At 41.0% G+C, this 17,709-nt stretch overlaps 2 protein-coding genes across 2 annotated transcripts in view; one reads left to right on the top strand and one right to left on the bottom strand.

The window, feature by feature from the left end:
• Positions 1-2,659, top strand: part of LOC131678714 (estradiol 17-beta-dehydrogenase 11) — an 89,200-nt gene extending 86,541 nt beyond the window's left edge. Inside the window, exons 3-5 of the mRNA XM_058958988.1 lie at positions 1,754-1,989; positions 2,062-2,223; positions 2,285-2,659. Of these exons, the coding sequence (XP_058814971.1) occupies positions 1,754-1,989; positions 2,062-2,223; positions 2,285-2,587 (701 nt within the window). The 3' untranslated portion in view covers positions 2,588-2,659. The remainder of the gene's footprint in view (positions 1-1,753; positions 1,990-2,061; positions 2,224-2,284) is intronic.
• An 83-nt stretch (positions 2,660-2,742) lies between these two features.
• On the bottom strand, positions 2,743-17,500 carry LOC131678710 (chitinase domain-containing protein 1). The gene is made up of 4 exons (XM_058958986.1): positions 17,119-17,500; positions 16,880-17,060; positions 3,082-3,685; positions 2,743-3,020 (listed from the first exon to the last, which is right to left on the bottom strand). The coding sequence occupies exons 1-4, from the start codon at positions 17,386-17,388 to the stop codon at positions 2,879-2,881; spliced, it is 1,197 nt and encodes a 398-aa protein (XP_058814969.1). The 5' UTR covers positions 17,389-17,500; the 3' UTR covers positions 2,743-2,878.
• Between the last annotated feature and the right edge of the window lie 209 nt (positions 17,501-17,709).

Here is a 17,709-nt window from a genome sequence, read left to right as displayed (position 1 = left end):
ATTGAACTTGGATATTTTTATCTCATATTAACTAATACTAGGTCTTATTGAAAAAGTATGACACTTATTTTTATTCGAAAGCCAGCAAAAAAAGAGAAAAATGTAAATGTAAAAATGTAAAAATAGTAAATAATAAACTTCGCCATTTTTATCATGGAATTAATGCATCTCAGCAAGTTCTACAATTCTTCCTTTGCCTCCATTCAATTATCCCTTTTAGTTTCTTCTCGTTTCATATGCAAAAACAACGATTTCGAACCCACTGCATTTGTGATAAAGCCATGCTGTGTTAACTATTAAATTACAGCGAAATGAAAAGCGATAGGGATAAAGTGTCAAATAACAAGTTGTAGATAATATTAAGGGGCATCAAATGAACAATAGTGACGATAAATTTAGTTAAATAATAATTAGAATAATTACATAAATCACCATAAAACGCAAATTTTGAGTTATTTTACTAGTAAAAAAAACATGTAGTACACTTAACTAAAAGATATCTGTACATACATCGAAAGGAGATTTTCTCAGCTTTCCAATGAAGCCCTGATAATAGCGATATAAAGCACATTTTTTAGATTAGAGTCATTTAAGAACTTACAAGTCTATTACAGGAAAAGTTTAGAAGTCAAATTACAAGGATGCGAGAAGAGATAGGAATATTATGTCGAAGCACATATTATGAATCGTCCTCAAACCCAACTTTTGGATAATAGATATTGCTATAATAATAATTCATTATTTTGAGAAAATTAACAAAAACCTCATCTAAAACACTAACTTTTAACTACTTTACAACTAAAAGGTAATTTAAACTGATTATCTGAAAGATATGAGAACATTATTCCATAGAAAATTTTCTTACCTTTCCAATGGCACTAAAAGATTTAAAATACGAGGTATACTTTTTGAGTTAGAGGTGCTTTAAGATAAACAAGTTTTTTACACAAAAAGTTCAATAACTCTGTAACGGTTGAGCTTCGATGGTATGTGTAGAACGATTTTTTGCTCCAAATTTGACAGTAAATCACCACTCGAGAGATTCTTATTCATGAACCAAACACCCTGTATAAATGCTATATTGAGATACAAAACAATATTTCAGAAATTTTCTTAAAACCAGTTCTTTTCAATAAAACTAGACTTTAGAGACTATCTTGAATATGTAGAATGTAACACGGAGTATTCATATCTTCTTCAAAATTAGTTATGGATTGTCTTCAACAAAGTTAATTTTCATTTTTTTTACATAGGCTTTAACCTTAGGATTTTTTTTAGAAAATTTTTTAACCTTATGTGCGGAATTTGGGAATCGAACCCAGGTAAGTTGCGTACAAGGCAAATTTAGATATTAAGAGGCAAATGGCCCTAAAGTTAAAACCTATATAACCAAAAATTTTTTTTGCATATTATCTCGAAGTATTTTTGTATGCTTAATCAATTTGTTTCAGATGAACAACAACACCCTTTCAAACATCGTATATATTTGTAAAATTCTTCACATTGCAAGACAAACTCAAAAAATCAATATTTTCCATGGCATTATGGCTATTAGTGGTCGCCTGCCCTACCCATGCTAATGCATCTTTGAGTAACGCATTTGTCATATATGACTACCCTTTATTGCAACTCGATGCAACGCAACGCTTCTGAAGACAAATGCCTTCTTGTATATCTTTTTACGAACCACACACACGTTCAACATGTTTGCTCATAATAATTGTTATCTTTCATCTCTTCCAACTCACAACAGCGCTAAAAGGCACCGCCGATGAGCTGGCGGTTGAAGGTTACTACTGCCACACCTATCTGGTTGACATCTCGGACCGGGAGCAGGTCTACGAGGTAGCCAAGAAGGTTAAGGAGGAGGTCGGCGACGTCAACATTTTGATCAACAATGCTGGAATTGTCGCCTGCCGGACACTGTGGGATCTGTCGGACAAAGCCATCGAGAGTACCTACGCAGTCAACATCCTATCGCACTACTGGGTAGCAATCGAGAATCAAATAAAAGAAATTCAACTCTAATCAACACTAATTATTACAAAAATGCAATTTCAGACCACGAAAGCTTTCCTACCAGAGATGATGAAGACCAACAAGGGACATATTGTTACCGTGGGATCCGTTGCCGGACTACTGGGAACCTACGGATGCACCGATTATAGCGCCACCAAATTTGCCTGCGTTGGTTTTCATGAAGCCTTATTTACTGAGTTAAGGGTAAAGCTGCCCCCTCAAACTGAATTTTTCATACTTACCAGTGAATATCTTCGCTTTTCAGACCCACGGCTACGATAACATCCACCTGACGCTAGTTTGCCCCTACTACATTAACACCGGAATGTTTGCCGGCTGCAAACCGCGCCTCTTGCCGATGCTGGAACCCAAGTATGTCGCTGACAGTATGGTGAAATCGATCCTGAAGAATGAAGTCAACTGCACCCTGCCGGACAACGTGCGTGTATTCTTGCCCCTCAAGTGTCTGCTACCGGCCAAGGTCTGCTGGGAGATGATGAGCCGTATCATGAAGGGACCGCAGACAATGATGGGCTTCCGCGGTAGGGGCAAGGCCACCGCCGGTTAGGGATTTTCTCCATTTCAGCGCCAATTCTTTCTATTTTGAGTAGTTTTATAGTTGATAGGATTATCTTTCTATTAAGTTATCAATGTGTCGAGTTCAGTAGTTGTTTTTTTATTATTATTTTTAAAAAGTTACTAATTTATAGCATCAAAAGCGCTTTAGAGCTATCCTTCAATGATTATGTAACATGTTTTACATTGTATTTTATGTAAGGAGGTACTTTCAAATACACGAAATCTCATCAAAAGTACAATTTGTGCGGAAAGCGGTCAACGCTGCATGGCGCCCGTTTGACTAGAATAAATCATAAAAATAATCCAAACCTTGACCCAACTCCCAAAGAGATACGCCAGTGCCTAACTCCCGCGCCAATTTCAGTCGGGCATTGATAGAATATAGTGTGGGGTAAAACACCATGTGGCGTCCGGTGGAAGTCCTAAAAAGAAACAATAGTCATTATTTGAATGCTCTGTCTTTAAAAAAAATCCACAACTAACTTCACTTCGAAGAAATTCTCCACATCATGCTCATCATACGTCAGATGTCCCTTCAGTTGCTTCACCAGAGCCAAATACTCGTGAGAAACGATGGGTTGACCCCCGTTGGGAGTGAAATCGCTTCCATACAGGTTCAGACCGAGCAGAATTTTGGCTCGCTTTTGCTTTAAATCATCTGCGCTGTCCGGACAAATATGCTTTACAGCATTCTTAACCCAGTAAAGGGGTGCATTCGCTCCCGGTCTTTGAACGCTCGAATAATCGTAGGTCATCAACGAAAATGCCGTCACCACTGGGGCCAACGTTTCGAAGTGTTTCCGGGAGAACAGGTCGTACGTTTCTTTACGAGCCGGAGGGATCACCAGGATGCAGTCGAAGCTGGAGCTGGCTAAGGTTTGACATATTTCCGTTACCAGCGCGACAAGGTAGTCGTCCTCAACTCGCGCGGAGAGCTGGGACCACACTTCTAGCACTATTCCATCGAATTTGTACTTTCGCACCGTGTCGAGGATTAATTTAGAAGCGATGGTTCGTTCTTCGCTGTAGGTCAACAGCTGGGAAAAGTCCTTGTCGGTGAACTTGTCGAATAATATGCGGGGTACGACTGGAATCGATAATGTATAGGTTAATATAAGTTAATAATGCACGACGCCGTTAACAAAATTTCAAATTAAAATTAAAATTAAAAGGTTATTCAATTTTACAAATATTGTTGATAGTAATCGTTCAACCAACATAAAATACGATAAAAAAAAATTTGAAATAAATGTTCATAAAAATTATGGAATTTACGTTACGACTTCGTCTCATCAGAATCCGACACTAACCTAGTGACTGGACTAAGCTAGCGCAGGATTGATGCTGGCTCCAAAAAACGCAAACACTATTTGTGTTTCTACGCAAATCCCTAGTGATGTTCCACAAGAAAAGGAGTTCTGATTAGGCTGATGAGAATTGATGAAGCCGAAACTTGGTTTGGCTTGGCCATTGTGTTGACTATGCACTATGGTATATATCTCCTTAGTGTAGAGAACTTAGATGTAGATGTATAAAAACGATTTTTTCTCTGCCGAGAAAAAAGTGCTCAATTTACCTAAATTGGCTAGCTCCCAGAGGCCTCCGAAATGGGGTGTGTTTGACGAATTGAAATGCCATTGATTCCCTTCTTTCGCACATTCCTTATATATTGCATCATTGTGGTCGCGATTCTTTAGCATCCTGAGAAACTCTTGCAATCTTAATCTTAAAACTTTAATTTAACGACGATTTAATTCGACGCGCACCGACAAAGTTGGTTCCTTTGCTGGAATACTTGTCCGTACATCGTCCTCTTCCTGAAGAAACCGGTTTGTAAAAAGTTCTGAAACGAGCTCCAAACGCACGGCCTTGGGTCAAAAGCAAAAAAAAATGCACCGCAGAGCTTCAGTCTAGGTATAGTTTGGCACTTCAGAGGGCCAATCTCTGATTTGGAGGATAGCAGTTGGAATCTCCCCTTCTGCATTATAACTTCTGAAATACAGACATGCGCCGTAAGCCTTCTCCGAGGCGTCCGAGAAGAAGTGATTCTCGATCTTCAAGGCTTCCGGCATGATCAGGGAACGCTCAATCCGATTGAAAAACGGAAATTGTTCGTGGTATCTTTTCCAGGATTCACCCACCGTTGAAATTCCCTACCTAGTCCGTTATTGGTTTCATCTCGTAACGTCCACAATAGCAGAATAAAAATCTCAATCACAGACAGTTTAGTTAGCGGTGTTGCAATTTCTAGAGTGGGAATCGTGAGTTAGAACTTCAACGTGATCACGATTTTAACTCTTGGGTCCGGATCAAAATCGATCTCATCTGAAGTTCGAATTGCTAGCTCATCCTCGGAAATACCTTCTAGCACTGAAGAGCATTTCGATGCCCGCCTTCGTAATCGAAATTTTCCCCTTGATATCATCATGTCCAGCTGAACTCGTAGCTTCAGCGCTGTATCGACCCCGTCTGCGCCAGTGATCACATCATCCATGTACGTGTCGTTGATGACCGCCCTTGCAGTAAATGGGACGTGTTTCTCCTCATCCAAGTCAGCTGTTGCAATGTCCTGGTAGCCAAAAACAGTGCCACACGTAACTGTATTCAGCTCGTAAGTGTCAATCTTGTCTGTTGTGGTGGTATGCCAAAAAAGACACTAGAGTGGTCGATCTTGTGGGCTGACATTGATCTGACGGAACATTTTCTCCGCGTTGGACACGAGCATGATCTGTTTGGTTCGACTTCGAAAGATAATTGATCACATATCTTCTAGTAACACTGGCACAACCAGCAATACATCGTTGAGCGATACTCCCGAAGATGTCCTACATGTAAGCACCGGTTACAATAATTGTTTATTGGCTTTGACAAATTGATAAGTGCCGCTAGACTTTCTCATTCCCGTTCCCATTTCCTAACTCCTACTCTGTGTATAACATCAAAATGTGTGAGTGATGGCCTTCCAAGCCCAGGTTGTCATCTGAGACGGGTGGGTAACTCACGCAGAAGGTTTGTAGGCGCTCACCCAAGGTATCTCATCACAACGGTGTGAGCATAACGTCGCGCAACATACCATCCATCGCTGTCGCAGCCATTGGAAGGGCTGCCATGGTTTTGACAATTTAGTTGTCAGTTCGGATGACATCGCAAAAATTGAGGTTTTTCGGTATCATCCGAGCTAAGTCAGGCTGAACGACTGACAAAAATGTTCTTTCGGTGCCAACATTCGAGGAAGTCAGTAGTGCGCGCGGTTTTTGTCAATATTAAATGTAATTTTTGCTGTAAGTTTTGTAAATGGTGTATTGTGCTAACAATGTTCTTTGTTGTAGATTAAAGGATAATTTGCATAATAAGAAACAGTTAGTGTAGTAAAATAGAAGGTGAAAATTAATAGTACGGTTCAGGCCTGTGCGCAGAAAATTCTCAAGGAGAGGGTTTTGATTTGTTTTACGTTTCTTATAAAAGAAAGGCGTCGAAACCCTCAAACTTTGAAGGTTTTTTCCGAGACCTGGAGGGTCGAGTCCTGTGCACTAATCAACTCAGCTCAATAGATTGAGCAAATGTACGTTATTGAGAAGGACTCTTCAAAAGATACTGCTGCCTGCTGGCTCGTGGTAGTGTCCTATTGGCTTTTATAATAAAGGTTATTCCGCTTGTAAAAAAAGGTATAGACGTCAATACTTTGAACTTCATATCCTTCAAAGTTGGAGTTCACCCAAAGTACCGTGATGCAGCTCTTAATCCTGACACATGGCCGCAAGGCATACTGTTCAGGGAATTTGAAGACAGCCGTACCCAGAACATTTGGAGTCCGCCGACTGATTTTCCACCGCCTCCAGAAGAAGCATGTACCTCTCTAATGCAACCCAGCCCATCAATGGTCCTGCAGAGGACTCCGCAACGATTGGCCATGCCACTATACCAAGCCACACCGCCCTTGTGAAGGAGTATCGATGCCGATCGCATACGGGGATGCAACGCAGTTGGTACTATGGAAGCCCTCGATCCCCCCGCTACAGTCGAGCCCTTGCTGCCAGCGTTCATCAGTCGTCCTGGTCCTGTATGTGTGGGTGGGGAAAGGGTCTTCCAAGCCGCCTTTCTCGGCAAGTATAATAAAAATTGTAACGATACAACGGTTGAACCGATTCACGCTTCTAGCTCATCGTACGAATCTCGCCGCAAGCTGCTACCACCCCGTTCCTGCTCTCCGCATTCCGCCATCGGGTTCCAACGCATACTGGGACGCACCGCAGTTGGCACTATGGAAGCCCTTGATCCCCCCGCCACAGTCGAGCACTTGCAGCCAGCGATCATCAGTCGTCCCGGTCCTGTGTGTGGAATGGGTGAAAGGGTCTTCCAACCTGCCGCAAATGGCAAATATACATCTGTTCCGAACACTTCAAGCGCTGATGTATTCTTCGCTTTCAGTTTTTTGCCTTTTGCTCCGACATCTTGTTATCAGATGCCAACCATTTCTCTCGACGACGACGATAGTCGTATTTTGGGGCGCGACGCAGTTGATTCGGGATGCCTCGAATCCCTCACCACAGTCGACCAGGCGACCGTGAACCGTTCCGATACTGTTCGTGAGATTGACGAAAGGATCTTCCTACACGGCAACATGGCTTCGCTCTCTGCTGTACCTGATCCGTCCTCCAACAACATCGAGGTTTACTACCAGAATGTTGGTGGCCTAAATTCATCAACGGACAGTTATTTGCTCGCGACCACGGGTTGCTGTTACGACGTTATCGCCTTGACCGAGACGTGGCTCGACAACCGTACTCTGTCTCGCCAGGTCTTTGGTTCAACATTCGATGTCTACCGCTGTGACCGCAATGCCCTCAACAGCCACAAGACATCAGGCGGTGGTGTGCTTATCGCCGTTCGCCGTGGTATAAAAGCCCGAGTGATCAACGATGACCGGTGGGCGAGCTCCGAGCAAGTGTGGATATCAGTGAAACTTGCCGATCGCAATCTGTTCCTGTGTGTTGTGTATTTTACACCTGACAGAATTCGTGATTCTAGCCTGATCGATGTACATCTTTCCTCCGTTTCTTTTATCGCCTCGATCGCCGCCCCGTCTGATGATATCGCTATGCTGGGCGACTTCAACTTACCTGGCTTGACGTGGTGCCAAGCAAGAAATGGCACTGCACCGACTCCTTTAGTAAAGCAGGTGCGTCATCATCCCCCACTACATCTTGTATTCGCTGGTAACCTAGGAGTGAATTTTGAAGACGTCTCAAGCTCTATCGTCTACGATTTTAAAAACGCTGACTACGACAGCATCGTTAGCACGCTGTTGGATATAAACTGGGACGAAAATATTAACAATGACGACGCGAACGAAGCAGCGATGACGTTTTCTAGTATTCTCAACTACCTTATCGACCGCCATGTACCAAAACGAACAATTAGTACCGATGAACACCCTCACTGGCAATCAACCGTCCTTAGACGTTTAAAATCTGCCAAACGAGCTGCATTTAAAAAATTCTCGAAGCATAAGACACTTGCATTACGAAATCACTACTTTCAACTCAACCACGAATACAAACAACAAAGCAGACGCGCCTTTTTTAGACACCAGCGAAACGTCGAGCGTCAGCTGAAATCCAAGCCCAAGTCGTTCTGGAAGTATGTTAACGAGCAGCGAAAGGAATCCGGTTTGCCATCTTGTATGTCGTTTAATGGAGTTTTAGGCACCGATACTAAGGAAATTTGCCAACTGTTCTCCGACAAATTTTCAAGCGTTTTTTCCAACGAGCGCTTGCCACCACAACAAGTCGCTGCCGCCGCTAATTTAACTCCTTCTCTAGGACGAACCATCAACCGAATTTGTGTCGATAATGCTGTCATTCTTGCAGCGAGTCTTCGAGCTATCACTCACTACTGGTATATTCCCTTCCTGCTGGAAAGCAGCGCACATGTTTCCAGTTAATAAAAAAGGAAACAAATCGAACATTGACAATTATCGGGGAATATCGTGTTTAAGTGCTGTATCAAAACTGTTCGAGCTGGTTGTGTTAGATCCTATTTTCTTTCACTGCAAACACTACATTGCAGATGACCAACACGGTTTCATGCCTAAACGATCGACAACGACAAACCTGCTCTCGTTCACAACATATGTAATGGATGGATTCGCTGACGGATTGCAAACCGATGCTATTTATATGGATCTATCTACGGCCTTCGATAAAATCAACCATGATATCGCAATAGCGAAGCACAAACTCGGCATTCATGGACAACTTCTGCGCTGGTTTCGTTCCTACCTCGATGGAAGGCAACTCCAAATCAGCATTAAGGACTGATCTGCACCATTCTTCGCTACATCCGGCATACCACAAGGAAGCCATCTCGGTCCAGTAATATTCCTCCTCTACTTTAATGACGTCAATTTCACATTACAAGGACCCCGCCTTTCTTTCGCCGACGACATGAAAATTTTTCAACAAATACGGGATAAAACCGATGCCGAGCTTCTTCTTCAGAGGGATCTGGACAGCTTTAGCACGTGGTGTGATCAAAACAGAATGGTTTTAAACCCGAGCAAATGCTCAATCGTTACGTTCACGCGGAAACGCCAACCGACTCAGTTTAACTACCATTTCTTCGGCTCGAGCATTCCAAGACACTCTCACATCAAAGATCTCGGAGTCATCATGGATTCGGCATTAACATTCAAACCACATGCGTCATACATCGTGGATAAGGCATCACGACAGCTTGGGTTCATCTTCCGAATAGCGAAAAACTTCAGGGACGTATATTGTCTTAAATCGCTTTACTGCGCGTTGGTCCGCTCAACGTTAGAATATTGTTCAGCTGTTTGGAATCCGTACTACCAGAACGGGATTGACAGAATCGAGGCTGTCCAACGCAGGTTCATACGCTTCGCCCTTCGTCATCTCCCATGGCGAAACAGATTTCAGCTGCCGAGCTATGAAAACCGTTGCCAGCTTATACACCTCGATCCACTCAGCTTTCGGAGGGACTGCTCTCGAGCCCTGTTCGTCTCGGACTTACTCTCTGCCAGAGTGGATTGCCCTACAATCCTCGGACGTCTGGATCCTCAAGCCCGCGTTCGAGCTCTACGTAATAACTCCCTTCTGCGAGTTCCGTTCAGGAGAACCAACTATGGTTGCCAGAGCGCTGTAACCGGACTCCAACGAATTTTTAACAGTGTGGCGACGGCCTTTGACTTCAACCGGACGCGGAATGCTATAAAAGCGAAAATGTTGTCAATTTTAAAATGTAATTAGTTTAAGCAACCACCATTGGGGCCAAGGGGCTTGTTGGTGAAGGTAATAAACATAAACATAAACATATAAGTTAGGCTTAACGACTAAACCTAAACCTCTTGTCAAAGCCGTAGCGTGGTCTTCTGGCGCCCTTGGCGGAGTCTCAGTTTTGCGTCCCTTTGATGTTTACTTTGGCTTTCTTTTTCACACTTTAACAAAAGCACTGTTTTGAGCGACTTAGTGGAATGTTATATTAAACACTTTAACCGTTGTCTTCCGTTTTAATTCCACTATGATGATGATTTCTTTTTCAGTTTGACATTCAAATAATAATTTGTGTACATGGAAATAGCCCACCTACTCCCTATTTAATTAATGCTTCACTGCCGTTCATGTCATGTATATTCCAGCCAATATACTGGATTCTAAGGTTTGGCAATGCTGTATTGCTCTCTCGTTTAATTTCTGTAAATTTTTTATGTAATAAATTTCGACTCCATATATTTTCCATATATCTGTTGTCCACGTGCTATATATAGATCGAGCGAGAGAGCAATAGCATTGCCACATCTTTGAATCCAGTAGATTTAATTCCAAAAACAAATCTTTTACTGCATATTTAGGAAATCAGTTGACGCTAGATGTTTAAAGCATCTATTCAGACGACTGTATATTAGAGTGCAAATGACATGTATGGAAAACAGGCGATCTTCGAATTTAGTAAACAAAAAACCCTGAATTTTGTTTTAAGATAGCCTTCATGAAACTTGGATTTGTGTTGATACTGCGGTTTCGAAAGGCTGATTTTAATTTATTTTCTATGCCAAATATCTTAGAACTGCATGAAAAAACGGATCTTGTGTCTTCTCATAAAAATTGTTTTAATAAAAATTGCCTATCTGACACTTTTAATTTTTAACTGAGATTTTCAAATGAAAATCAAAAAACTTGTTTCATTCCGAATTGACACCAGATTTCGACATTTCATTAATTTTTAAAACATTTGGCATACAAAAACATTTGCATTGTCACATTTCAACTCAAAAATAGTCTTTATACCACAAAGACATTTTTTCAACATTACATCAAATCTCGTCGCTTCAGGACATTATTTTTGGATTGCGCTCTAATTTTGCATAGCGACATTTTTGAGGTACCAATACTTTTGAGGTGTGTCCGATTTGAAATTTCAGGAAGAACTTAAATATTGGCACTCTACCCTATATTAAGTGTACTTCTCAATAGACCCAAATGAATTGAAAATGGATGTCGAACAAGATGCGTCGCATCTCAAAGATCCGAGCTTCCATTTAAAATCAAACATAATAAACTGGGTTCGACCGTATCCGATCTTCTTTCGGATCATAGGTAGTTCGCGATATATTCTAATATTCCGCAAGACGTAGAAATATTCAGTTATGCCAGATATCTCGAAAGTTCGACTAGATAAGCCAGGATTGTGATATTTTGTCAAAAGCAAACAAATGATGTTACTGACGACAAAATTCATGAAGAACTAACTCGTTTACATACCCGCTCACAAAGTTGAGATCGATGGTGTAGTTATCGATTCAAACTTGGCATGCGTGGATCTGCTGAAAGACGAGATTGTCTGTTTCCATGACCCCTTGCTCCAGTGAGCGAAGATTTTGAGTGACAATCGTACCGGACCTTCAAACTAGTGTCAGGTGACCTTTTGCCGAGACGTCTTCTTCGACAAAGATCGTCTGCATGATCGGTTGATTGTACCGAGCGTCAGGCATGTAGTGCATATTGCACTAATTACAAGCAAATGAGTCTTCGTAAAAATATTTTTTCTTTTTTGAAAGTCCGCTAAATACCAGCAAGAAAAAGCTCTGCCACAAATACGAAACAAACAGCACCTGGTCAATTCAGAAAAAAAAGTTCCCAACGCTTCCACGAACACCATAAACCATGTAACATTTCAACCAGAGATTCAACTTAATGCAGGCTTGGTTCGACCTAGGTTGGGGACTTTACGGAACTTCTCCCGGCATCGAGAGGACTTCAATTTTCATGGTACGGCATGGGGTTATCTTTTCGATGATAATTGATCTAGCTTACTCTACGATCTTTGCTACAGATTTAAAAAGGTGGTCTGCTTTACTGACCACGACAATATTTCCGTTCCCCTTGTTCCTATGAAACTGAGCAATTTTTGTTGAAATTTGAAGTCTTTGTCTTGTTTGTTGTTTATTCTGGGCTAATAGGCAGTGTTCTTACGCCCTTGGTAGAGTCTCAGTTATGCGCCTTTACACTGTCTGCTTTGGCTTTCATTTTCAGTGCGACTTTCAAACAATAATGTGTCGCTGGAAATGATACTCCTATCCTGACTAATTTTATGACATAAGCTCACTCATTTTAAAAAGCAGATCCAGATTTTAGCGCCCCCTAAGGATGCGCCCTTGGCGGGGGCCAACCGCACGCTACGGTTCTGCCTCTTGCATCTCGCAATCCTTATCCACCTGGGCCACTGTTAGGTACTACTACAATAGGGAATGTGCTTTTACCAGGACGGGGCAGCGGGACACTCGAGTTGGCGCCGGCACCAGAACGAGGCGGCATGTAGCAGGACGCTCGACCGAGCGAGCGGGCAGCTGGACTTTCAAACGAGCGAGCATGGATGGTCGACGGATGGCATCGAGCGAGATAGCAGTGGAGCCGGTTCGGGACACAGCCGTCCAACAGCGACACTTGCGTAAACCAGCTTCGGTGGAAGCGCCGATTCACGACACTGACCTGCTAAGGTATGCTGCAAATATCATTACCTGTTGAGATACGAACCGATCCAGAGGTGTCGACATTAATGCTTTACATCTCGTTATAACGCAGCGTTTATTATTACTCTTGGTACTATTCGTTCCTATTTATCTGCTAGCTGGTGCTGCGCATGATCCTTTAACAGTGCATCTCTGTCCGTTACTGCCATCCCTTGAAAAGCACTTCACTGGTACAGTAGGTAATCTGCTAAACAGGATACACAGCACCCACCAGATGTATGCGTCGAACTATAGCTTGCGCTCACTGGTTGCTATTTCGGATTCAGTGGTTGCAAGCCTGTTGAACACCCCCAGTGTCAACCGATCTCAACGGCAAGCAATCCAAAACCTGGATTCTACGCCGCAGAAAATCCGACAAATCTGCTCGTCTATCATTCTCCTTTGAAGCGGTGCCCTCACGCCGAGGGAGTGTGGAGAGTGTGGGTAGATTAAAGACGGCACCGACACTAACGAAATTTAGTAACTAATTTTCAAACATTCCTTTTCGACTAGAGATCTGTTAATGTAGAAAGCCCAATTGTGCAGCCTGGCAAATTAATTCAATAATTGATTTCTCCTCCTCCTTAGTCAAAATAGTAGGTTTACTGTTCTGCACATCTCACACAAACGATAACAATTGTGCGCCTTATTGGCAGGAAACTGTATCTCTTCGGCTCAACATTTGTCGGAGGATATATATATATATATATATATATATATATATATATATATATATATATATATATATATATATATATATATATATATATATATATATATATATATATATATATATATATATATATATATATATATATATATATATATATATATATATATATATATATATATTTGCAGCAGTTTTTTTGCAAGCACAAAGATTTGTGCTTGCAAAAAAACAAAACCGAGAGAAAAAGAAAGCCAACCTCCCATGTCCCATCCCACATTTGAAGCACTTGTTTTCGTTGATTCTTATTAACTGTTATGTGTCCAACAAAAAACACCTTTAACAGGCCAACGGGTACCCACAAATTGAAATGCTCATAACTATGGCTTCCTTTATCCGATTTGGACAGATTTTTTAAATTCAGGAACTCGTCCACTTTTTCATTTGTAAAATTGAATAGGATGAATGGATCTAGTGCTTGGTAATCTGGATTTTCCGGGGTTATGTTCCAGTATTCGGGTATGATTTGTAAATTTTAATAATGTCCTAGCAATATGAGTATCAAAACTCTTCAAATTGTCTCGGAAGTCTGTTATTTATTGTTACGGGACCCTATGGCAATTTAAAAAATGGAATTGGAATGGAATGGCCACTCACGGCCCCACGGGAACCTGCTCCAGAATGTCTGTTCCGGGGTCAAATCACCAAATGGTTCCAAAACCACGAGATACAGCCTACTGATGCAATTCCAAGAATTTTGATTATTGCTATTATTCCATTGAAGTTCACAAATAGTATCCCAGTACTGGAACCTGCTTCCGGAAATCCGGATTCCCGGGAACCGAATGAAGTAACCCGATTCATTGTTACCAAGTCCAAAAGCGTATGAGTTCCTGAATCTAAAACACATGATGTTGGGTGTTTTAGATTCAGGAACTCATACGCTTTTGGACTTGGTAACAATGAATCGGGTTACTTCATTCGGTTCCCGGGAATCCGGATTTCCGGAAGCAGGTTCCAGTACTGGGATACTATTTGAAATTATCGGTTGGAAATTACCTTAGTTATTAGTATTTCAGTTTCGTGGATACCCGGGTACCCACGTCGGCCTGCTACGTAGTAAAAATTAAAGGGTTGTGTACAGGACACGACCACGGTGACATTAAAAATGTAGCTTTTTTCAAGAGCGTGCAAATGAATTTTATCTATCACACATATCGACTCACGTTCTTGTTCACTTGCCTGTTTTCATATGTTAGAATTTGCTATATACCCTCCCCACCAAACATAATTTATTGAAGGTCTTTTAACGGTAATCTATTAATTAATCAAGTATCTCACTAGGTGATTGGCATTATTTGGCTGATCCAGCTAGTAAAAATAGGCTGGTCTGTCCAGAAAATATATTCAAAAGAAAAGTTCCATATAGAGAGCTGTGATGAGGAAGCCCACGCCCGCCAACGGAAATATACAGATTCTCCATGAAATATGAAATTTCATTTTCCATTTAAATTTTCAATAATGTACTAATGAACTTAAGTAAACAATCTTAAGTTTAAGTATTTCTTGATCGATTAGTGGTGGAAAAATGAAGTTATTTGATAAATTACATTGTTATGCAACGTTCGGACTACCAGTTAAAACGGGTTTTTATGCTATCTTGGTGACATTTTTCTTGTTGCTAATTATTAAAACGTGTTATAACTCTGTAGTGTAAACATTGTATTATTAAACCAATTCTGCAGCGTTTTATGTTATATATTCTGACTGGATAAACTGGGAAAACAATTTTAAGTCCAGTAACGCTTAAGACATGGCTTGAATTTGAATCGAAAAAGAACACCCGCTTAAACTGCTGCTGGGACGGTAAGTTCTGTTTTAAAATTTTCCGTTGTGTGCAGTACGAAACAAAAGTGTTTGAAATTAGAAAACAAAAAGTTCTGCTGGGAATGTGATTGTTTCCGATGCAATTACACTCAGATTTTTCACGCAGGGGATACAGGCCGTGTAAATGAAAACCGCATAAATTTAAAAAACGCGTTAATGAAAACCGAGTAAATTTCAAAATCCGCGTAAAAAAACCTGAGTGTACTCTCCTATATAAAATACTACGCTGCTGAACAGTGCAATAACTACAGAAGCACGTTGTCAGATGCCTTACTGATAAAAAACATATAACCGAAATATGAAACATGAAAACCAATAGGCTCTTTACCCTACGCAGCTACAAAGCGCCGTGAACATGGATTAACAAGTTACAACGCACACGCATGCATAAAAATAAATAGGGTGATGAGCCTATTTGCGCCATGTTTCTATTATCACCCTACCCATTTGAAGCTGTTGGTTAGAGCAGTGTCTGCCATCTTTGTTCAACGCATTGAGTCAAATGGTGGCGCAACAATAGGGGCACTCGATTCGAGTTTTCATTGTGCTCAAACACGAGAATTTTACTGTTTTCAACGCATTTGTGTTATTATATTGGTTCTTATCAACGAAGCAAAGCGGTTGATGTCAATTTTTACGCATTCCATTGATTGTAAGGCAAGAAATTACCGAATTAGTGAGGCACCTTGCTTAGTATGGTGAAAATAGGCTCATCACCCTATATTGTTTCAAACGCAACACTCTTAAGCAGCACACACCGTATTGAATTAAATCCAAACCACCCCGTCCACCCACTTTGCAAATCATTCTGTGACACCGTGCTGGTACCCGAAAAATCCGCACACGGCCACCGCTGCCGAAAATGCATAGCGTCTACCGCTTATTGTAGTGCCCAGACGCTGCAGTCATGATCTTACCCGTTCGACATAAGAACAAAAACTGATCCAAACGGGTACGCGTCACCTCTATTTATAAACTAACCGTATATGGTTTAGTCACTTAGGTGCGAGTGTGTGCAAATGCCAAAGTTACCGAAAATCGATAGCGCTTATTGCATCGCCCGGAGACGATGTAGCTCGTATGGGATAAGAGCAACAACTGGTTTAAACGGACATGCGTTGCTTCTATTTATGACTTTTCGTGTTTCATTGAGCAACTAAGCTGCCCTCTCTTGACGGCTTTGTCTGAGAAATCTGCCTCACGAATGGTAACTTTCCCGTTTTTCGTGAACTTTTTAATTTTACCAATTTCCAAAAGTCTACTTTTATTGAGGAGGTATTAAATTATTACCAATATTTAAGTTAGGTGTTTCTGAATCGGTTGGTGTATGAATGATTAAAATCCATCTAGTAATATCGGAGTTATAAGCGTGCAAACCTTACATAGTTTCGTTACATGGGAGATAGTTTAAATTTTAGAATGACACCTAGCCCCAGATAGTGGAGTAAGACATTTTTAATGTCAAAAAAATCAGGAGCCCCTCCTAACTCCCCCTTACTATATCAGCGATATTATTAACCCAAAAGCTTGACTTAGTGAAGTTCTAAGATTTCACAAAGTTTCAATTTCCAGCTATGGATAAAACATAGAAATTCCATTGATTGAAATCTAAAAAGGTACCCGGGTACCGCGTCGGATACATAACGGTTAATAGTGCTCTTTATGTGCAATATCTATAGCCAATAACGTGTACACACCTTTATTATTGATCGCTTCACCAGCCTGCTTCACGTCGTTGACCCATCCGGCATCAATATCATGAGCTCCACCCAATTCGTACTGTTTGGGTCCTTTCCTCAGCACTTGCAGCCAAACCGGAGAAACGTAGTTGAATTTAGCACCCCAAATTTTAGCCACGTCATACCCATGATTATTCCACTAAATCCAGAAAAATCAATTAAAATTAATGCTCTGACATACGAATTATGGCACTAACCGGTGTAACGTAACCTAAGACAGTTCCTTTGAAATTCTTCAGTGCTGTTTCCTCGTAGTAAGCACCATTTTCCACCAGAATATCCTTCGCCGAAGGTTCTTCCTGGATGAGACCTCGCTCAAAGACACTGGATGGCTGTGGACCTAGCTTTACCTTCAGTTCTTTAGGTTTTTTGTTTTTGTTTTTCACATCCGATGGCGAAAGAGTACAACTGGTCAGCTGAATTTCCGCCAGTGTTATTAGGAAAACTACACTAAATACGAACTTCATTTCCTGTTGATAAAAAGGAAAAACTAAGCAACATCTATCACTTATTTATCACTTATTTTGCTCCCAAAACAAGCTTCTTATCGCATAGAATGACGGAAGTTTGTTGTTCCAATTCTGTTGTGGTAAAATGAACGCATTATGATATTCAGAAAATTCATTACTTTGATTGGATTCATTTGATCTATTCGACCACGTGGAAAATGAACTGTTGGTGTTGAACTAAGAATGCCGGTTGGTCGGAAAAGTAATGTATACTAAATAAGTTTTTTGAATATTGTTTGAAACGTATTTACTTCCAAATTGACATTTTTCATTCAAAAA

This window comes from Topomyia yanbarensis, chromosome 2 (genome assembly GCF_030247195.1).
Source record: "Topomyia yanbarensis strain Yona2022 chromosome 2, ASM3024719v1, whole genome shotgun sequence".
NCBI classification, from domain to species: domain Eukaryota; kingdom Metazoa; phylum Arthropoda; class Insecta; order Diptera; family Culicidae; genus Topomyia; species Topomyia yanbarensis.
The sequence above is the reverse complement of the archived record's forward strand: the minus strand, read 5'-3'. Positions and strand labels throughout refer to the sequence as shown.